We start from the raw sequence: 23,660 nt of genomic DNA, 5'->3' as shown, positions 1-23,660 counted from the left end.
GTACCTTATGTGGCAACTCTGCATCCATCCTGGACCATATAAGCCTGATGCCCGTTTGTTTTCTTCCAATTGGTGCAAACCATGTTATGTGATTTAAATTGCGTGAAAACCTTTGCTGTCCTTTTTATCTTATTGATACCAATTGGTGTTAAAGTGCCTGTTTTATTCAGTTGCCTTGCAATTTTGTTTCTCTTATTTGGTGCAAGTCTGTTTTTATTAAATGGTTAAGTCTACTATTTCTAAAAATACTGTTTGAACTTTGATGTATCTGAATATTTTATCGTCAGTTACTTTTCTTACACTCTCCAAATATGATCATTTTATGAACTTTATAGACAGAAGGAGGGATCTTCTAATCCAAGTTTTTGATCATTTGCCTATGCATAGGATTTTTTTCTGGGATATTTGCTGATTGTAATTCTTTTATCAGAATCAGCACACATCAGAATACTGTGGCTTTCAAAGTGTACTGTTTCTTCTTTCTCCTCTTTCTACTATAGCCTTTCTTTCTCAGGCTGCGGTGTATCACTTCCTATATAAAAAGGGGGCTTAATGAGGACACTTAGAACAACTGATAGAAACCCAGCTTGGATTCCCTATTTGTCTCATTTAAGTATCCCGCTGGAAGAAGAATAGGGGTCCAGCTAGGCTTAGGGGGACTTGCGCCACATCCTTGTTCTCTCTGGCTTTTATATGTGCTTCTCTGGACTGTCAATTTCATGCTCACAGATTAGCTTTTAACAGCACCTGGGGGAGCGGTTGGGTTTCCAGCAATGCAGGACTCATATACTTAGAAACACACTGGAAAGAACATTTTTTACCCCCTGCTTCTAGCTAAAAAATATTCCAGGGAAGGACTCTGATTGGCTTGTGCCAGATCCAGTCCCATTCCTGGGTGAATTATTTTGCCTAGGGAGCAGAGTGCTGTGATTGACCTTATTTAGGTTGGTATCCACCCTTGACCACTGGCTGAGGCCCATGATTATAGGGTCATGTAAGAAGATGGCAACTCCCTTTCCAGTCATATGGTTTAGTTTCCCTAAAAGAAGGTTAGGGGGCTTCTAATCCTGGGAGAAGCAGCAATTTTTAGAAAGAGAAAGTAATAGATGTCTGATATTGTTGATAATTGGATTCAGGGTGGCCACTTAGTAAAAAGGCTTTAGAACAATTCAGATGAAAGGTAGCAGGATATGAACTGAGTATGTGAAAGAGGAGAGATGGAGAGATGATTTGACATTCAAAACATTTAGGTAGCATTCATGGAGTTATAAGCAAACTATTAAAAAACAAATTAACTATGCAAACACCAGCCAATAAAATAAACCATCTGCTTTGTTTGACCCTTTTGAACATGTTTGCTGTGAGGCATGCAATTTTACTTTTTGTTTTTTTTGCTACTTCATTTACATAGTTATTGTCATTTGTTCAGTCACCTGAACATTTTCTGTCTAGAACAGAGTGAAGGACATATGGTTATTGACTGTTTGTCATTTCAAGCTGTTAAACACAGAACAGGTTTCTTAAATGCCTCTCTCTCCTGCCTCTGCACATAACCAACTGAATGTAAGAAAAGCAGTATCCTTGACTCATGTTTGACTGTTCTTGGCATAATGTCAGTGCTGCTTGGACTATAACTTTTATTGGTTTATTTGTGAATAGAATTATTCTGTTCAAATGGCATATCCCACAAGGCATAGTTTAATGTGATTATAGATTTATAATGGATATAGGTTGCAGACTTCTCTTTGTACTGGTTAATGCATAGGGCTAAATACTACTTTCATATTTGGATTAGCATTCTTATGTAATCATGTAAAATATTTTATTATAATAAATAAGACCTTTTTAGGTATCCTTGAGATCAAATCTCATAAGTACTAAAAATTTATTTGCCTTTTAAAATGTGTTGACATTTGGGCTGATGGTGCAGAGGCAATGGTGTGTAAAACTGCTGGTGCCTTAGCACAAATCAGGATAGTGGCAGCAGAGTATACTAGTAATTGGTGTATTTTTAACCATCTTCCATTTGCAGAAAAAAGGTACTTTCACGTGTGTCCTTGATGAAACAGTAAAATTATTAATTTTATTAATTTTTTACTCCCAATTCAAAATGTTTTTAATATTCTGTGTGAAGAAATGGGAAAAATACATAAAGCACTTTGGATCCATACTGAAATAAAATGCTGTCTTTAGGAAAAGTACATGTACAGCTTTTGAGCTGTGAGCTCAACTAAATGCCTTTTTCATAGAAAAGCATTTTTACTTGAAAGAATGACTCACAAACTGTGGTCATTCAGATATGGATATTTGGCTGGCATTTTCTTTAAAATAAGCCTATCATTTAACTGGCAGTAGTTGTTGCCCAAAATAAAAATCCCAAAGAAGATAAAATTACAAAGAAAAATTAGAGTTAGGAACTTGGAAAACCGTATGTACCACCTTGAACTCAACAGCTTCCCAATACTTAAATTATTCTGATGAAATTGATGGTTTTTAACAAATGGGATTTTTTTTTTTTTTGGGACGTGGTGTAATAGAGAGTCCACACTTGGTAGCTCTGCATAACTCAGTGAACTAATATTTCTTAAATGATCTATGTGTATAATGTTACAAAATCAGGCATGGGTAAAAGATTTATAGAAAGTACAAGATAGACTAGTGGATTTTAATGTAACAGGGTTAAAAAGCAAGTTCATTGGTAGAAGTTTGAAGTTGTATGTTGTAGTGAGCTTTTAAGAAACTACCACTTGTCAAATAAAGAAGAATATATACAATTACATTAAAGGCTATTAAAATACTACACCATTTTCCAACTAAATATACTTTAAGCAAATAACACGTAACAGCAGATTGAAAGTTGAAGCAGATGTAAGAATGCAGCTGTTTTCCATTAAATTAGACATCAGAGGTTTTTAAAAATGCAAAACAGTACCTCTATTCTCATTAATTTTTTAATTGTTTTGGAAAATAGTCATTTTTCTCATAAAAATTGTATTTATGTTAAAATGTAAAGACTTTTTGTTGTATTTAAATGAATAAATATTTAAAATTTTGCTGTTTTAATTTATAATACAACAAATATTTGTTTATATAACGTATTTAAATAAAAGTATTTTAGAATCTTTAATAATTTCTAAGTGCTAAGGGAGGGGGGGTCCATGAGACCAAAAAGTTTTGGGAACTTCTGGCCTTTAGGATAAAATTCAAACCTCCGTGTATGGTTCAGAAATCTTTCTTTCAGTAGCTTCTGCCACCTCGCCCATGATCTCTCCTGTCTCATTTCCCCTCCACCAAAAGAACCATGCTGTTTTACCTCTCTGTGTGTTTGTTCAGTGCTCTTTTTGCCATGAATATCCATTTTCTTTCAGCTCTCTGTCTAAAGTACTGTCTCCCAATGCCTCTTGGGACATTTATCTGTGTAATACTTTTGGTCATCAAGTCTCCTTTATTTGAAATTAATAAAATCACTCCAACTTTCTTATATTTATTGTTTGCATGGTATATCTTTTTCCATCCATTTACTTTCAGCCTACCTGTGCCTTCATATTTAAACTTGCTTTCTTATAGATATCATATAATTGGATCTTGCATTATTAATTCATCTAAAATCTCAGCCTTTACTAATCACACTTACGATGGCTCCAGCCTCGTGACTTAAGTACCTCCCAAAGGCCTCACCTCCTACTACCATCACATTGGGCATTAGTATTTCAACATAAGAAGTTGGATGGCACACAAAAATTTAAATCATAGCAAGGGGGAAAAGGAGGCAAGCCTTTAACCTGTTATGATTGAAGGTAAATAAAAATGAGGATTAAATTCTAAGTAGGAAGAGCTTGTGATGAGGTAACTGAGACTGAGGGCATAAAAGCAACTGTAAAAAATACTTCAGAGTTTCAGAAGACACTGAGGAAAGAGTTAAAAGGTGGACTGATGGTGAGAGGAAAAATGGACCAAGATGCAAAGGAATAAATATATGGAAAAAAATATAAGGAAAAATATATGAAAAAAAGATTGCAGATTGGAGGAGGATAATTCTATCCAGAGCTGGAATTGAAGCGTACAGCAAGGAACCAGCTTTTTTCTTTCCTTTTTAAAAGGCTATGTATATCATGAGAATAATCATCTATATGTTTTTCTAGTCAATTGCCCCCTTTTTTTTACATTTACCTTGAATTAATTAAGATAAATGTTTGTATGCAGCATGATACCAGTATGAACTTTTTTTCTCAAATTGTTAAACCAAAAAATTTTAAATTTTTTCTTCTCTAATTTTAATTACTTTTTTACAGTTTTCTGGTATTTTCTTAATTGTGCTGTGAAAAGCCTTAGAGTTCCTCAGACTTGCATCAGGCAGAGAGCTATGATTATTTTTTCCTTTGGTTATTTCTTTTATTAACTTTGTAATTCAGTGAATGGTATTTAACTACCTATTACATGCGAGACACTGTGCTAGTGTCACTGGAGTTACAGTGAGTCCTAAAATGAGCATGGCCCTTGCCTCAGGGAGCTATATTGTCTAACAAGTTTTATAAACCAGGCTGTCATATACACGTTCCTTTTTTTTCCATTGAAACTTGTAGAAAGACAGTGAGATTTGGAGACCCACTAATTTTGTGACGTTAAGCAAGTTATTTACCTTCTCCAAATCTTCATATATTCTCACTTTATGGTAGGATGTAGCCCTTGTTTTAGTGTATTACTTTAAGGATTGAATGGAATAACTTCAAGAGGAAGGGCTCAGCCCCCAATAATTAATTTACTTTCTTCTTTCCTACCTTTTGTCTACATTTTTCCTGTTGATAAAAGACCTGGATTTTTGGTTAACAATCCTACGTCCGGTGTCATCTGAGTGTTTGGTACAGATTACTAATAGGTTATCTAACTTCTCTTTCCTAACACTCTATTGATATTACTTTCTTTAATATCATCATGCCATCTTGCTTAAGCCAAAGAATTTGTTAGGTCCAAGGTGTTTAATCTCCCTTAATTCTTAACTATCCCTGTATTCTAAGAATTTCTTTCTCTTTTTCATACTACTATAATATTTTTCTTCTTTATTGTTTTGCAAATATCCTTTTACATGTCTTTATTCATTTTCATTCTTCAGTCCCCCGATTTTTTTTTGAGATATTTTCTCAAAACTCTTTCCTCCCAGCTCTTTTTTTTTTTTTTTTTTGCTTTTGCCCTTCTTTTTGTCAAACAAGTAGTCATCTGTTCTCATCACTTAAGCTCTGTCCTCTCTGTACCCTCGTTATATCTACCTGTCTATTGGAATCCAACCCCACATTACTAAGTTAGTATAGGGAGTCCATTCATTCCTTGATGGTTTTTCCTGCTGTTGGATATACTGTCTCTTCACATGCTGATCAGTGTTCTGCTCTAAAATTCTGTTCCTATGTCCACAGTAATTCACCTTTTTCTTAATTTGGTTTCATAGCTTGTTGTCCTCTTAAAAGTGCTATCATTCTTCTAGTCACTTAGACTCAAAACCTTGATTCCTTCATCTTCACACTCTGTGTTCAGTTTAGTCTTGTTACTTCTTGTTTGGAAATATCTTATACTCATTAGTTCTTTATTTCTCTGCTACTATCATGCAAGTCCCATCAGCATAGTAGATGATTTCAGCAGCCTTTGCTGTTCTTTCCGTTGCTTATTCTTTTCTTCAGACCAGCTTTCCCATGATTATTATGTTAGTAATATTCCTAAAATACTAAATTTATCCTGTATTCTGTTTAACATTTTCAGTGATTCATTTATTCTGGCAGTGTTTCTTTTGAAGGAAAAATTTTCTCATGGATTCCCAGTGTTGACACAATTTATTTTAATTATAATGTAACTTAAGTCAGTCCAAATATACAATTAAATATAAACTTTTGCACATCAAACTGTATGGCTAAAACAACTTACAAATTCATTACAAACAAAACTAAAAAATGGATAAAATTTAAGTTAACATTAATGTGATAAAAGATGTTTGCGGAAACTTAATCAGTTAAGTTCAACATGAATATGGTACTGAGTGCTCTGAGTCTGGCACAGGCCTATTCTACTTTTGAAACTTCTCAGAAACCTTTGTTTCTGCAGTGTGCTATGCTTGCTATCATTTGGCTTTTACTTCGATCTGTCCTTGCCTTTTTTTCCCCCCATCCCTCTGCTGACTATAATTAAAATAGCCTATTTGGCAGCAGTAAGGTAGTAAGTAAAAATGCACATTCAGGCACTGATAATACTTGGATTTAGGATTATTAGGTAGTTATCAAGATGATCCAGAGTATGGAGTGTGTGTGTGTCTGTGTGTGTGTGAAAGAGAAAGAGAGAGAGAGATTTAGTTCACTTGAAAAAAAGAAACTTAGAAGATTTTTGTAGAAGGCTAATGGAATCTCAAAAATCAGTTCCAGACCTCCAGAGTCTACAAACACCATTATAAAAACTGCTGTTTGTGGAATATAGACCAAATTCCTCATGTTGACATCTAAGGCCTTTATCAGTTTGCATTAAATCTCTTTTCCTTTTTAGCTTTTTCTTGTTTGACTTCTTACTATTATGTACACACGTTCACATTTTCCCCAGATTTGTGCCTTGTCTGTTTTTATTTATTTATTTACTTATTTTTTATTGGCTGCATTGGGTCTTCTTTGCTGCACGCAGGCTTTCTCTAGTTGCAGAGAGTGGGGGCTACTCTTCATTGCACAGCGCAGGCTTCTTATTGCAGTGGCTTCTCTTGTTGTAGAGCACGGGCTCTAGGCACGCGCGCTCAGTAGTTGTGGCTTGCAGGCTCTAGAGCGCAGGCTCAGTTGTTGTGGTGCATGGGCTTAGTTGCTCTGTGGCATGTGAAATCTTCCCAGAGCAGGGATTGAACCCTGTGTCCTCTGCATTTGCAGGCGGACTCTCAACCACTATGCCACTAGAGAAGTCCATGCCTTGTCTGTTTTTTATACCTCATTCTTAATGTAATCCCTTCTATCTATAGCCTTTAAGGGCCAGTTCATGCCCTTGTTTTTCTCCTTAAAGCTTCTGTTCCCCTTTTCAGTTATAATTTGATATTTCTCCTTCTTTGAACTCCTCCTTTAAACTCTTTCTGTATCTGGTACTTTAACATGTCATTTTAAAAAGTAATATTAGTTTAATTGCTTGGTTTTCATATTCTTTACATCACTAGACTTCAGGGTCCTTAAAGGCAAAGTAGTAACTTAAAAGTGTTTTGCCTGATCTTCAAGATCATTGTTGATATCGCTGAAGCACTTTACTAAGTGAATCAAATGGGATTACAGTATTAGGGGTTTAGTTTCCCTTGCAGAAATATATGATTCCTTCCTATAGAGGGTAAGCAAAGTACTTAGATATAGAAAATTTGCATTCCTCTAAAACTAGAATGCCTTAGTAATTTTGTATTTTTGCACTCATTTGTTCTGTATTTTCAGGACTGCTGGGAAAGATCCTGATGGCTGTCCGAGATGCAGGTTTTGAGATCTCAGCTATGCAGATGGTAGGTAGTTTTCAATGAGTCATAAGTTACTGAGGAACTTTGTTGGTTTTTTTTTTTTAACGTATGCTTTCCAGTGTTTTACCTTGAATGTTCTCTGTGCACTTGTGAACTCAATGCATTAAAGATAAAAAGATATATTTATTGAACTTGATAACCTTATAGTAAAAAAATATTTTTGAAGTGATTTTACCCATATAATCTCTCATTAAGAGAACTAATATTCCAATGGTTCATCTAATTTAAGCTTATAAAGTAGGTTTATATAGTTTCTGGAACTTCAGTTGCAAAATAAATGCACACTGAAACAATGCATTTAGTTCCTCCAAACAAAAAATGGAATTAAGCTAAGTAGTTATAAAGAATTTTCTGTTGTCTGGTTTTGTGACTAAGCATCAATTCAGGTTTTCCCCCGACCAGGACTTTTGCTGGTTTCTAGAGTTTGCCTCGGGATCTTCTTTGAAGTTAGCACATTTCAGCCCCTCTGTTGGCAGTCACATCACTGAACCTCCAGAGCCCACAGTCATTCAAAATTGCCCTGCTGACACGTTTCTAGGAAACTCTTCACTAAAGAAACAATATTAACTTCTGTAGAGCCTTTCTGTATCTTTGTGCTACATGTATAAGTGCATTTGACAATAAATTGGGCACAAATTATTAGAGGAATCAGGTAAATAATTTGCATTTTATAATTTTTGAAGACCAGCAAGTTTGTGTTATTATGATAGTGAAAGGCCAGTTTTGGAAAGAATTTTCTTACCAGTATAATTTATTAGCTCTTTTTCTGAAAAGGAACTACTTTTGATTTCTGTGAAGTCTTAGGATCACCCAAAATCGGAGATGAGGGCACTAATTGGGGTTCTGCCTATTTTGTATCCTGGCTGGTGGGAATGCTAAGAAGCTAAGAAAAGGTCAGAAACATCAGCTAGGTTACAAAGCTATCAGGCACAACTTGGAGACTGATGAGGAAGTTAATATTTGAAGAATCTCACCCAGGACTACAATGAAATGGTTAGCCAAAACGTTCTCAAAGTTAGCTTGGTGATGTAGTCACAGAGTTATAGGACCTAAGCCTCCTTAAGTAGCAATCATTCTGGAAATTTTAGAATTAATCATTGATCTAACTCTAGGCCTACAACCTAGAATAGTGATTGTCCATAGTAGATGCTTAGTGAAAAAATGATTTAAAAAAAAGGATCAATTGAACTTATGGGGGAGGCATGGTAGTTTAGTGGCAATCGAGTCGTGATTTTTGGCTCTATTTGTGAATCATGGGTCTTCTGCTTTCTGGGTATGTGAACTTGGCCAGATTTTAAGCATTCTTATCTTCAGTTTTCTCAGCGAGGCAATGAGAAGAGTAGTATTTGCCACAATGGATTGTTTTGTGGTTTACATGAAATAACCCTACACAATACTTTGTAGAATTTCCAGTGCAAGTTACTAAGTATTTAATAAATTATATTTTCTGCTATTATTTGATAGTGTTAATAATATAAAAATAATATAAAAATATAATAATATAAAAATCAAATAATATACTGAAACCCGACAAAATTCCTTCCCTGTAATAGTTATGTTGCCTATGAAAATAAATCTTCCTAGTTTGAACTATCGTCTGGATAGACAGAAACTTCTTCATGATCTTCAGTGCTGTCAACAATAAAGAAGCAAAGTAGGGAGGAAAACAAAATTGGAGAGCCTGAGGCTATTTTTTTTTTAATTTAAGGTTCTGGTTCTTGAGACTCTAGAACTTAATGAAATTTTATTTCTAAGTTTGAATCCAGCCTGGATAGGATTGCCTCTTTGTAGGTTTACCTTATTAGCATACTCTGACAATTCTTTTTGAAGAGCAGTAGGATTTCCAGATGAATGATGCTTTACTATGAACCAGACTAGGGATTTTTCTGAATGCTTGGGAGGAAAAGGGTATTATTTCAGCCCCTTCTACAAAATTTGAAGAACTCTTCTTTAGTAATATTTCTTTCTTGTGCCACTAATCTATCAATGAACAATATTTATCAATATGTAAGTCTTTTTTGTACCAAGAAAGAGGTTTTATTCAACGAGGTGGGGTGTAGTGGTTGAGAGCACAATCAATGGGATCAGACTGCTTGAGATGGAATGCCAGGTGGTGGAGGTTACATAACCCCTCGGAGTCTTCACCTCATCTGTAAATTGGGGCTGTTAACATTACTTATGTTGTGGGCAGCTTTTTACAATTAAATGAGATGATGCACGTACAGGACCTAGAACAATGCTTGATACATTTAAGTACTCAATATATGTTATAAATAATTTTTTATTTTTGATAAATTATTTTCTATTATTGATGGGCTGAACTTTAACACTTTTTCTTCAAAGACGGTTTAATGTATTCAAGGTTTACATTTTAAAGAAAATATATCCAAGAGATCATAAATGTTGAGTGCTAAGTGTGGTTCATTCTATTTTGTTGGTTGGCTTATGGTTTTTTTTTTTTTGTTTTTTGTTTTTTCTTTTTAAATGTAGTACAACATGGATCGGGTTAATGTTGAAGAGTTTTATGAAGTTTATAAAGGAGTCGTGTCTGAGTATAACGTAAGTATCAAAATAAATGTAAAGCATTGGTACTGAAAACAACTTGTGTATCTCAGATCTTGTAGATCTCAGTATAATTTATGATCATGAAAGTATTCCTTGAAGTAGTCATGATTCTGCCAGTTGCCAACTGATGATACCGGTGACTGAGGCATTTTTATCCCTCAGAGTCACTGGGTCAGTTTTAAAAATATGATGCTGTTTCATTTTTGAAACAAAAATATACAGGAATCCAAAAATCATTTTGCTGAGCTATTGACACATTTTGATATTATCTGTGAAGACTGTAAGATTCTCAGAGTGGAAGTCTGTCCAAAATGCTTTAAAAAGTTGGGAGCAAATAGTTCTTAATGTAACTTCCAGTGGTACTTATTGTCTACTTAATGATACAAATGCAGGTAGAATCATCTGAAAATGCCATGGAGACTGAAGAAATAGTAAGACTTAAAGGGAGTTGTTTAGAGGGCAGTGAAATTCGTTCTTGAAAACAAGACTATATTCAAAAAAACCAAATGTTGTTCCTTAAAATAACACGTGATAAATATTTAATCAAAGTTAGTTTCCTTCGTCTTGTTTAGCCCTACACAGTAAAGACTGATAATGAAATATTATATTTTGCATTCAGCATACTGGTAGTGTTCCACCCTTCTTTAGAGGAACCAGAGTGCTTTTCCTTTTATTATAGCTTATTGAACTTTAATCTTGTCAGCTTCTTCATTTTTAGAATTATACTCTTTCTTTTCTTAAATGGAAGAAATTTTAAAATGTGTTCTTTTTTTTAAAACCAAAACATTGAAAAAAAATATTTATTTATTTATTGGCTGCATTGGATCTTTGTTATTGCACACAGGCTTTTTCTAGTTGCAGCAAGTGGGAGCTACTCTTTATTGTGGTGCGTGGGCTCCTCATTGTGGTGGCTTCTTCTGTAGCGGAGCACGGGCTCTAGGCGTGTAGGCTTCAGTAGTTGTGGCACACAGGCTTAGTTGCTCCGCGGCATGTGGGATCTTCCTGGAACAGGGATTGAACCCATGTCCCCTGCATTGTCAGGCAGATCCTTAACCACTGTGCCATCTAGGAAGTCCCCTTAAAATGTGTTCCTATCTAAACATCATTTATTCAACCAATGATAGCTGTTTTCCATTTCTTAAATCTTCCTTTTTTACATTTTCCTTCTTTTATGTGTTCAAATGACTTTTAAAAAATATGGTTAAAAGCAATTATCTTTGTTAATGTGCATTATATTATAGTTTTATTGTATATAAAATAAAGAGACTCATGGAGACATATCTCACAGTAGCCTTGATCACCCTGAGTTACATTCTCATACAACATCAGATAGTATTGAATTCGGTAACAAGTAGTAGTTGAGGGCACTAACGTTTTATGTACATATCTGAGGTAGGTCATACTTCCCTTTGGTGAACAGCTTTTTAAGAAAAACCTCATCTTCAAGGAAGGGAGGGAATACGGGGATATGTGTATAAAAACAGATGATTGAACCTGGTGTACCCCCCCAAAAAAAAATAAATAAATAAAAATAAAAATTAAAAAAAAAAAAAAAAAAAAGAATCTGCCTGCCAATGCAGGGGACATGAGTTCAGTTTCTGGTCAGGGAAGATTCCACATGTCGAGGAGCAACTAAGCCCGTGCACCACAACTACTGACCCTGTGCTCTAGAGCCCATGAGCCACAACTACTGAGCCTGCATGCTGCAACTACTGAAGCCCATGCGCCTAGAGCCTGTGCTCCGCAACAAGAGAAGCCACTATAATGAGAAGCCTGTGCACCTGAGCACTGCCATGAAGAGTAGCCCCCACTCGCCACAACTAGAGAAAGCCCAAGTAGAGCAGTGAAGACCCAACGCAGCCAAAAATCAATCATCTTTAAAAAAAGAAAAAAGCCCCTCATCTTTTTTTCATTTATTTTTTATTGAGGTAACATTGGTTTATAACATTATATAAGTTTCATGTATACAACATTGTATTTCTGCGCTATATTGTGCTTTAAAAATACCATGCATGCAATCTTTTTTATATAATACATTTGCTTTCAGATTTTTTTGATTTTGGGATTCTGGAGATAAAGATAAAAACATCACTGGGTGGCTATGTCATTTCCCCTGAGAAATCAGGAATTTGAATGACAGTAGCAATATTATACTTTAATGTCAGGACAGCCCAGAATGATTGGTATTGATGTACTTTCTTCTGTTTAATCTTCTCAGTAAGATATTTTCTATAATTGCTATTTAAATCTTATTAATAAAAGAACCTTTAAACAAATATTTCAAGTTATTGGTTTGTAGCAGTCTGTTAATGGAGTGCACTATATATATGAACCTGAATATATCAATATCCAGGTATCTTTGAGATGTTACTGTATTTATATGATGTAAAATCTTATTTAAGCTAAGGAAAGTCGCTTCTTTCAAAATATTCCTGAAAAGGAAGTAAGAGTGTTTTTATCCCAGTAATATTTTATTGAAGTAAATAATATTCTTATGAATGGCATATGATCTCTCATTCTTTTAGAGTTCTTTTCCCAATTCATGATTCTGACTATTTCATTCAAAGGAAGTTGTGTGATGGTCTGTATTCATATACCAGAAATGCATATGATTGCGATAGCTTACATTGGGTACTTTGGGATAGTAAGAATCAGAGAGCAAATCCTGAGGCTCACTTGCTATTGTGATTGATGTATTTCCACTTGGGTCTTTAATTTCTCATGACAGTTAATATTTAGGACTTGAGTTTTAAGTTCAAGGAAGAGAGAAATTTTTAAATGCTGCATACTAGATCTCTTAATTTTAGGAGATTTCTTTAATTCTATAAAGTAGGCCCTGTAAAAATAATCTTGAGGCAACATAGGTCTAAAGAAACAAAAACAGGTGATCTGATTCTTACTCTGACTTTCAGTACAGCACTTTACCCTCTGTCTTCAGATTCTTACTTATAAAAGAAATAAGATATATAGTAATATTAGTGATTCCATCCATTTTATTATTTTAAACTTAAAGATATCTTAGTATAGACATGTGAAATGTAGAATATGTAGTGTGAAATAGTACAGCATAACTGACACTGTTGTAAAAGATTTTTTTTTATAATTCTATTCTAGTTCTAGGTTTTCCTGTGTTACTTGCTTCAAATTGTAAAATTTTCCTATCTCCCCAGATTAACTGCAACCGCTTACAGCTTCCAGACCTTGGTTTCCTTTTTTATTTTTTGGTTGTGGAGTCAGATGCTAAGTTCAGATCTCAAGCCCACCAGTTGTGTGACCATAGAAATTATTTACCTCAAGGATTTATTTACCTTCTTTAAGCCTTAGTCTACCCTTATATAAAACAGAAACAGTGCTATTACTTTATGAAATTATGGTGGTGATTGAATGAAATAAATCATGTAAAGCAGTCTCACATACTGAGACAACTGCTTTAGTAAATATTAGCTATTTTTATTATTACTATTATTGTTATTACTATAGCTGACAGTTTGTAGTAGATTCTGTGTGGATCATTTACAGTTAAATTTGCTGCTTCAGCATTTGCAATCATAAAAGGTAATAATTCCTATCTCATAGAGTTATCATGATCCAGTTATTTGCCACACATATATTGAGTATCTTCTGTGGGCCAGACAATGTGTTGGATCCCAGGGAGACAGAAATGAACACAAAAAGCACTCTACCTGCATTCAGTGGAGCTGATGTCCTGGTGAGGAGAGGGATTAAATCAGGCATCCCATGGCAACTACTTAAGGAAACTACTTAAGGATGATAGTCAAAGGGCTGTTAAGGAGGGAAACAAGTGCTTTTTTGTTTGACAGTTTTTTACTTAAGTAAAAACCTAATTCTGTTAATTCTCTTAATTCTCTTAATCTGTTAACGGAATTCTCAAATCCATTTTTTAAGGAACACTTTATGCTATTGATGGAATCCTTTTTTCAACTTTTTTCTTTGCATTTTGTGCAGCCCTCTATGTTTATCATTTTAATAGTATTTGTTATTCACACTGAAAGAGAGACAAATGAAAGAAAGGTGGACAAAATTTGCACTTCTCTTTTTGGATAATGTGCTCATGGCTTCTTCTACCCTTACTGACAACTTGACTCTTGACATTTGTGTGTAGGCAGTACTTCAGTAGCATGAGACAGAAAATCCTACTCAACATAATTATCCATAAAAATCAATTTCACATGACCTTTGTGAAATAGCGAAGTGACTTCAGGGGCGTGCATCTAGAGATTCTAATGAGTAGCGTTCTGTGTACCATACTAATTATGAAGTCCTCTCCCTCCTTTTTTAACTTCTGGCATTTCTAGAAGGCATGATGATTGAGTTCAGATTAATATTTAAATATTGCTCTGTAATAAATTGCCTTTATTTTACTGTGACCTTGTGTATTATAAACCTTCCAAAGGCATTAAAATGGTTTGCATGGCCCTCCATGATCTGGCCTCGCCTCTTAACTGCTTTCCTGTGGTCTCACTCAGCTCCTGATATCATGTCTGCTTTACTGATCTTCATATACCCCAAATGTATTTCTTCCTCCAGGTCTTTATATGTATTTTCCCTTCTGCCTGAAGTCTTCCATTCATTATATGTTTCAGACACCATGAGAGGCACTTTTCTTTGACCATATTTTTCATTAAACCACTTCACATATAGAGTTAAGAGCCTTAAAACAGTATAGTTCCATTTCTTCCCTCTTATTCTGCATGCTGTTATCATACATTTTACATCTATATATGTTATAAGCCCTACAATACATTTGTAATATTTTTGTTTGAATAATTACAGTTTTTCTTTTTTAGTTGCTGTGAAATAGGTTTTATATTTACCCACATTTACTGTTGTTTTGTGTAGATCCATATTTTTGTCTGGCATCATTTTTCTTCTGTCTGAAGAATTTCCTTTAACACTTCCTATGGTATAGGACTGGTGGTGAATTCTTTCAGATTTTGTTCATCTGAAAAAGTTTTTTTTTAATTGAAAGATCATTGATTTACAATATTATGTTAGTTTCAGGTTACAACACAGTGATTCAATATTTTTACAGATTGTATTCCATTTAAATTTATTAAAAAATAATGGCTATATTTCCCTGACAGTATATCCTTGTTGCTTATTTTATACATGGCAGTTTGTATCTCTTAACCCCCTACCCTTGTCTTGCCCCTACTCCCTTCCCTCTCCCTCCTGGTAACCATTAGTTTGTTCTCTATATCTGTGAGTCTGTTTCTGTTTTGTTATATATATGCATTTGTTTTATTTTTAAGATTCCACATATAAATGATAATGTGTAGAGTATTTGTCTTTCTCTGACCTATTTCACTAAGCATAATACCCCTAGGTCCATGCACATTGTTGCCAGTGGCAGAATTTCATTCTTTTTTATGACTGAATAGTGTTCCACATCTTCTTTATCTATGCATCTGTTGTTGGATACTTAGATTACTTCCATATCTTGGCTCTTGTAAATAATGCTGCTATTGGAATGCATGTATCTTTTTGAATTAGTTTTCATTTTCTTCAGATATATACCCATATATATATATATATATGAATCATATGCTGGATGATATGGTAGTTCTATTTTTAGTTTTTTGAGGAACTTCCACACTGTTTTCCATAGTGGCTGTACCAATTTACATTCCCACCAACAGTGTACTTGGGTTCCCTTTTCTCCACATTGTTGCCAGAATTTGTTATTTGTTAGACTTTTTGATGATAGCTATTTTAGCAGGTGTGAGGTGATATCTCATTGAAGTTTTTGCGGTTTTGATTTTCATTTCTCTGATAATTAGCAGTCTAACCATCTTTTCATGTGTCTGTTGGCCATCTGTATGTCTTCTTTGGAAAAACGTCTATTTAATTCTTTGAATTTTTTGTTTTTTTGATGTTGAGTTGTATGAGCTCTTTATTTTTTGATATTAACCCCTTGTTGGTCATAGCATTTGCAAATATTTTCTCCCATCCAGTAGGTTTTCTTTTCATTCTGTTGATAGTTTCCTTTGCTGTATAAAAGCTTTTAAGTTTAATAGGTCTCATTTGTTTATTTTTGCTTTTATTTCTTTTGCCTTAGGCTACAGATCCAAAAAAAATATTGCTACAATTTATGTTAAAGTGTTCTGCCTATGTTTTCTTCTAGACATTTTTTGGTTTCAAGTCTTACATTTAGATCTTTCATCCATTTTGAGTATATTTTTGTATGTGGTGTGAGGAAATGTTCTAATTTCACTCTTTTACATGTAGCTGTCCAGTTTTCCCAGCACTGGTTAAAGAGACTGTCTTTTCTCCATTGCATGTTCTTGCCTCTTTTGTAATAGAGTGACGTTTGTTGTAAAGTGAGTGGGTTTATGTTGGGCTCTCTGTTCTGTTCCCTTGATCTGTGTCTCTGTTTTTGTGTCAGTACCATGTTGTTTTGACTACTGTAGCTTTGTTGTATAGTCTGAAGTCAGGGATCGTGATACCTCCAGCTTTGTTCTTTTTTTTCCTGAAGATTGCTTTGGCAATTCAGGGTCCTTGGTGGTTCCATATAAATTTTAGAATTATTTGTTTGAATACTGTGCAAAATTCCATGGATATTTTGATGGGGATTGCATTAAATTGGTAGATTGCTTTGGGTAATATAGCCATTTTAACAATATTAATTTCTCCAATGCAAGAACACAGGATATCTTTCCATTTCTCTGTATCATCATTAATTTCCTTCATCAGTGTTTTATAGTTTTCATAGTATAGGTCTTTCACTTTTACTATAGTTTTCATAGTATGGTCGTAGTATAAGGAGAGGATGCTCACTCTCCCTACTTTTATTTAACATAGTATTAGGAGTCCTAGTCACAGTAATTAGAGAAAATAAAGAAATAAAAAGCATCCAAATTGGAAGGGAAAAGTAAGACTGTCATGATTTGCAGATGATATGGTACTATATAGAGAAAATTCTAAAGTCTCCACCAATTAAGTATTAGAACTAACAAGTGAATTCAGTAATGTTGCATAATGTAAGATTATAGAAATCTGTTGCTTGTCTATACACTAGTAGTGAACTATCAGAAAGGTAAAGCAAGAAAACAATCCCCATTTAAAGTTGCATCAAAAATAATTAAATACCTAGGAATAAACTTAACCAAGGAGGTTAAAGACTTATACTCTTTAAGTCTTTTTTTTCCATTCAATTTGGAAAATATTTTCCAAATATCTTCTCAACTGGCTATAGATTTCTAGATAGGTTGTTGTTGTTTTTATCCTTGTCTTTGATCTATTGTTATGTTTCTTTCTTTTGTTTGTTTCTAAGGTTTTTGTTGTTGTTTTTACTGTTTATCACCGGGTTGTTTTCTTGTTGTTGTTTTGTAGCCGATTTGATTATGATATGCCCTAGTTTATTTTTCTTTCCATTTATTCTCCTTGATTTTGTTGGATCTGTGGGTTTGTGGGTTTCATGAAATTTGAAAACTTTTTAGCAATTAATTCTCAAAATATATTTCTGTTCATTACCCTTTCTTCTTTTGGGGCTCCAATTACACAGCTTGACATTGTCCCATAAATCTTCTTTTCAATTTTAAAATTTTTCTTTATTTTTCTTTCTCTCCATGCTTGCTTTTTAATAGTTTCTGTTGTATATCTTCAAATTCATTTATTTTCTACAGAGTCTTATCCTGTTTATCCAATAAAGTGTATTTTTAAGTTCAGATGTAGTTTTCATCTTTAGAAGTTCTATTTGGATCTTTTTAGTATCTTTTATTTTCTGTGCATTATGTCCATGTTTCCTTTATAATTTGAGCATATAGAACCTATTTATAGTGACTGTTTTAAAATTCTTGTGTAATTACATTCACCTTTTCTGTCATTGCTGATCCTGTGTCTATTTATTTTCTTTTGGTGATGGTTTATATTTTCCTACTTCCTTGCATGCTGGGTAATTTTTATTATATGCTGATGTTGTGAAACTCATAGTATTACATGGTATTGTTGTATTACTTTGAAGAATGTTTGACTTTGTTCTGGCACTCAGTCAAGTTATTTGGGATCAATTTGACCCTTTTGAGACTTGCTTTTAAGCTTTTATAGGATAGGTACAGAGCATTCCATATCTAAGGCAAGTTTAGGCCAATTACTATGGTGCAGTACCATTCCGAGGACTCTACCTGATGCCCTGTGTATCATATGATGGCTTTCTACTCCGGCTGATAGAAGCACAAAGTCTTCTCAGCTTTGTGCTATCTTTGTGAATTGTTTCATTTATTGCTTTCTGGTAGTTCTTTTTTCAGCCTTGGGTAGTATCCTCTACACATACATGACTCTTAGCCAAAGACTCAAGTGAACTTCTATGCAGATCCCTGTATCTTACTCTCCTGTAGCTCTCCCACCTCCTCTAGTACTCTGTCCTTCAAATTCTAGCCTCACTGGCCTCCCTAAACTCCAGTCTCTGTCACTTCTACTCAGTGAGAATGTTGGACTCTTTGGAATTTGTATCTTTAGAAGTGTTCATTTGACAGTACTGTGTTCAAGGGGAGAGAGCCTTTTATTTTTATTTATTTTTATTTATACATTTATTTATTTATTTATTTTTGGCTGTGTTGGGTCTTCATTGCTGTGCACGGGCTTTCTCTAGTTGTGGCAAGTGGGGGCTACTGTTCATTGCGGTGCACAGGCTTCTCATTGCGGTGGCTTCTCTTGTTGTGGAGCATAGGCTCTAGGTGCGTGGGCTTCAGTAGTTGTGGCTCACGGGCTCTAGAGCACAGGCTCCATAGCTGTGGTGCACGGGCTCAGTTGCTCCATGGCATGTGGGATCTTCCCAGACCAGGGCTCAAACCCATGTCTCCTGCATTGACAGGTGGATTCTCAACCCCTGTGCCACAAGGGAAGCCTGAGAGAGCCTTTTAAAAGGAAGATGTACTAGAAGATAATTTCAGATAGTGAACACGTCAAATGGTAAAGCATTAAACTAAAACTGGTAGTGGTAGGAATGGAGACAAGGGAACATATCTAAAATATATTTTTGCAGGAAAAAATGGACAAAATATGGGAACTGCTTGGCATAGAGGGTACAGGTACTAATTTGTTAATATTTTATATTACATATTATAGGAAATGGTGACAGAAATGTATTCTGGCCCTTGTGTAGCAATGGAGATTCAACAGACTAATCCTACAATGACATTTCGAGAATTCTGTGGACCTGCTGATCCTGTAAGTTATTGTTGAAAATATTAAGCAAGTTTGTTTTATCCATTAACTAAATATCTTAACAGGCTTTTGACAGTTTTAGTTCTTTAAAAGAAATAATACAAATGAATGTAATAGACACAAATTTTTATTCAAAATTGCATTTTACATTATTTATTTTTAATATAGTATTTCCGCAAGAGTGAATTTTTTATTAGCCTAGTGACAGTATAGAATGGGCAGAAACACTTACTGTGGCATTTTCTTTTACTGTTTCTTGTTGCTAAATTGTGTAGGTAAGTAAATTTGTTAAGCTCTGTGATAGAAATTGTCTAAAGTATTAATTATCCTTTGACATAGGGAGGCCATAAATAAAGCTCGCAATGTGAAGAATATTGATATGGTGACTTCATACCAGATATGTAAATAAATATAAGCAGTGGGACTTACGTGAAAAGTGATATTCTCTAATATGCTTTTCAGTTTGCTTCAGGCTTTCTTCACATGGACACTTGGTGGTAAGGGGAATAGAGAGGGGGATAGGGTTGAAAAACAGAAGTAACATTTGAATACATATGCAAAAGCTCCATGCAAATATTATAAGCTGGGTAGGATTATAGGAGGTATTACCGATTTTAAACACTAAGTATAATTTAAATTTACTCTCTGTTTCACTATTACTTGTAAAGTTTATTGACAAAGAACAGCCAATTCAATTTAATTTATTTTAATTCAGACAGCATTTATTGAGTTCCCTTAAATGTAAGATAATAAATTAGCAACGCCTATTAAGAAGCCAACTTGTATGAGTGTGCTGCTAGATTAAGCCCTGTAGGGGAAAACAGTACACCTGTTCTCAACAATCAAAAAGCGCACACGTAAAGATCTTTCCAAACACTTACAGTGCAACATACTAGTAAGGACTAAAATATTATTAGTTTAGATAAAATACAAATGTTGAAGGATTGTTTATAAAAGGAGCAATTAATATGACCTGAAGGTAATTAAGGAATCTTTGTAAGAGGAAGAGAGATGTAAACCCAGATTTTAAAGATGAATCAAGGCGCGAAGAGAATAGGGAAAGCTATGTACAAAGGTAACATAAGTACAAAGGTAACTCTATGTACAAAGGTAACAGCAAAGGAATTTGCAGATTTACTATGGTATACAGCAAGAATATTTGCTTGGCTTCAATGGGAAATGCATACCTGGAAACACAAGGAAATATATTTTCTTAGAGGAAACAAGGTGGGGAATACTGGTGGAGATGAGTATGGATGCAAAGCCTTAAAAGCCAGGCTAAAAATTGTGGATTCTGTTTAATTAGAATACTGTGTAGTAGAAAATAGGAATTCCTTGTACGTAGTGTAATTTTGGGTACAAGAAGTTATTCCTTTGATGCAACTAGAGCAAACTAAATTGGAAGAGATTAAAGGCAGGGACTCTACAAACAGAAAGGAGCAGACCTGATGGCATTAGTAGAGAAAGAGTTGGCAGGACCTACTTTATATCTTTTCAGGGAGAAAGAAGAATAGAAGTAAGTAATATGTATGATTGTGAAAGAGTGATTATTAAAATGTGCTTCTGCTTTAGAGGACTTAGGAGAAAGTGGTGGCAATGTTTAGTGTTTATTGAATATTGTGAGATATTAAGAAGGAATACTTTTTGGCTAGATGAGTAGCAGAACTCAGTGTTTAATATATAAGTGGTTAGTTTCCATGTTTTGTGGCAACTGCGTTATTGAATGTTTGTATTGGGTCCTATGGGAGCCCAGAATTATAGCATTTAGCTTAGTCTGGGGATGGATGATGGGGTCAGGGGAGAATTCTTGAAGAGCATGACATCTGAACTAAATTGTGAGGAATGAGTAGAACTTAGCTAAGTGAAGAAGATGGGAAATGACAGGATTAAAGTTATGAATGCATAAAACAGCATCACTTTGGGGCTGCAGCAAACTGCTATTACTGTAGCTAAAGTACAGGGCAGTGAATGGTAGAAATGAGGTCACTGGAGGAAGAGTTTTGAAGTGAGCAGGTGAGTAATCATAGAAGGAAGAGTCCTGACAGTAAAAAGTTGCTGATTCCCTTTCTTTCTAGATATTTATTCAGTAAACATTTATGGCGTGAATAGTATAACATGTAGAAGGCTCACTGCTTGGTCCCATGGCTGGGCCATAATAAAGGTGACTAGAACAAGGTATCTTTCCTTAAGGAACTCATAACCTCTTTCAGGGTCTTAGGTCTTGCATCATTAAGCATAATTGGAATTACTCCACTGTATTTTTTTCATTCTAGTTATTTATGAGCCCCTTATTGCATTATATCAATACCAAGTTGTACCAGAGGGATTGTAACATTTTGTACTAACTTAACATATAAAATGTTAACAGCGCTGTCTTTAGGTGGTAGGATTATAATAATGTTCAATTCTACTTTCCTATATTTTACAAATTTTCTTTAAGGTATTTATATTATTTTTATAATAAGAAAAATACATTTTATTTTATCATAAAAGCTGAAAGTGAATGAACTTTTAAATGAAGAGTTGGGGCTGATTTGGGACTGATTTCTCCTCTTGAGTCTCAGGGTCCTGAATTATGTAGGTACAGGATTTCAAGTGGGACCATGTGCTTTTTTAAAATTTAATTTAATTTGGAGGGGGTGTGTTTTTATTTTTTTTTAATTTTATTGAAATATAGTTGATTTACAATGTTGTGTTAGTTTCAGGTATAAAGCAAAGTGATTCAGTTATACACATATATCTATTCCTTTTCAGATCCTTTTCCCTTATAGGTTATTACAAAATATTGAGTTTAGTTCCCTGTACACGACCATATGCTTTTGGTAGGTATTGATGAGTATTTTCAAGTCAGAAGAAATACCGTTAGTAGTTACAGTCAAGCTTTAGGGACAACAAAATGGCTCTTTCAGTTTGGTCTCAGACTTTAGTTCATTTTATCCTTCTTCCCCTCTCTTTCTCCCTTTTCTCTCACCTTTGCAGTAAATAGACATTGAATTTTTACTACATGCCAGTCACTATGCTAGGTGCTACCAGGTTTATATTAATAAATGCAGTCCTTATCTTGAAGGAACTTAGTGGTCTAGCTCTAGGAGGTAGAATTGGTAACAGCAACCTCACTTTAAAATGCCAGCTGTGCCAATCTATTCATATGTTATATTGAAATAATTTAGAAATTTATTTCTTCACTGCTTAGTAATTCCTCTATATAAAGTGAGAGCCTCAGTTATAATACATGTCAGTATAATTAGTACTTGTAAGAATACCAGATACATAATGTCATGCAATTAATATTTGATGAATTAATGAATATTCTGGTTATATTTTTATGCCTACTTAACAACTGGTACTAATTCATTGTTTAAATATATTTTATCTACAAAGTGGGTCCTTTTTTTCTTTATTCTTTTCTAAGATATAGAACTACTTTTTAAGCTGATTCCAAAGAAGACTTGGCGTAACAGTAGCCATTAGATCACTTTGTAACCATACAGTTGACCCTTAAACAATGGATGGAGAGGCGTCAACCCTCCGAGCAGTTGAAAATCCATGTATAACTTATAGTCAGCCCTCCGTATCCGTGCTTCCTCCATATCCACGTTCTGAATCCACAGATTCAACCAACCGCAAGGTGTGTAGTAGTGTAGCATTTTCTACTGAAAAAAATCTGTGTATTAGTGGACCCAAGCAGTTCAAACCCTTGTTGTCCAAGGGTCAACTACGTATGTTGGATATTGACATCACTTTCATTGATATCTGCTGTTGGCAGAGGTTCTGCCTCTTTATGGTCTCATAGATGGAAGGAAACAGTCATATGTATGAATGGAATTTCTTCCAGTCTGTCCAGATGCGGTCTCCAAAGAAGGGGTGGTGCACAAGACAATTCACTGTGGGGGTTATTAGACTTAACATTTATATTTATTTACCATATAAAAAATAAGAAAAATTAAAGTTTGATAAATTTAATGTGTGGACTAGTAAGAGTATATTTAAATAATCTATTAAAATATATACATATTTTGATGTATTTACATTACTGATAAGGGTGCTTGAAAAATGTTGGACGCTACTACATAGCATAGTAAAATTATCACAACAGATTCCTTTACAATTAGAGAAGTATTCATTCACCACACAATCACCTGCAGAAAATACATTCACTTAGAAAATCTGTTCCAGATTTGCCTCTGGAAGAGGTTTTAATTACACCTGCTGAAGAATTTCACTGTTGAGTAGCTTGGCAGTTTTCCTGCTGAGCCATTAGAAACCTGAAAGAGTCACCAAAGAAGTGGTAAATTGTCTGGAAAAATCATGCAGAATATATTTGTTCTTGGACTGGTGAGTATGACAAGCCAAAGTAACCTAACATAAGTATGCCGTATTTTATGAAAAATGTGTTTGTAAAATA

General features: G+C 34.5%; 1 protein-coding gene across 4 annotated transcripts in view; it reads left to right on the top strand.

Annotated features, from left to right (window-relative positions):
* The window catches only part of NME7 (NME/NM23 family member 7), a 237,183-nt gene that overhangs the window by 101,263 nt on the left and 112,260 nt on the right, over window positions 1-23,660 (top strand). For all 4 annotated transcript variants that reach the window (XM_057729094.1, XM_057729093.1, XM_057729092.1 and 1 more), the window contains 3 exons: window positions 7,425-7,489; window positions 9,995-10,063; window positions 19,157-19,258. In XM_057729094.1, coding sequence (XP_057585077.1) covers window positions 7,425-7,489; window positions 9,995-10,063; window positions 19,157-19,258 — 236 coding nt within the window. The remainder of the gene's footprint in view (window positions 1-7,424; window positions 7,490-9,994; window positions 10,064-19,156; window positions 19,259-23,660) is intronic.

This window comes from Hippopotamus amphibius, chromosome 3 (genome assembly GCF_030028045.1).
Source record: "Hippopotamus amphibius kiboko isolate mHipAmp2 chromosome 3, mHipAmp2.hap2, whole genome shotgun sequence".
Classification (NCBI taxonomy): Eukaryota; Metazoa; Chordata; class Mammalia; order Artiodactyla; family Hippopotamidae; genus Hippopotamus; species Hippopotamus amphibius.
Note: the sequence above shows the minus strand (reverse complement) of the source record. Positions and strands in the feature narration are given on the sequence as shown.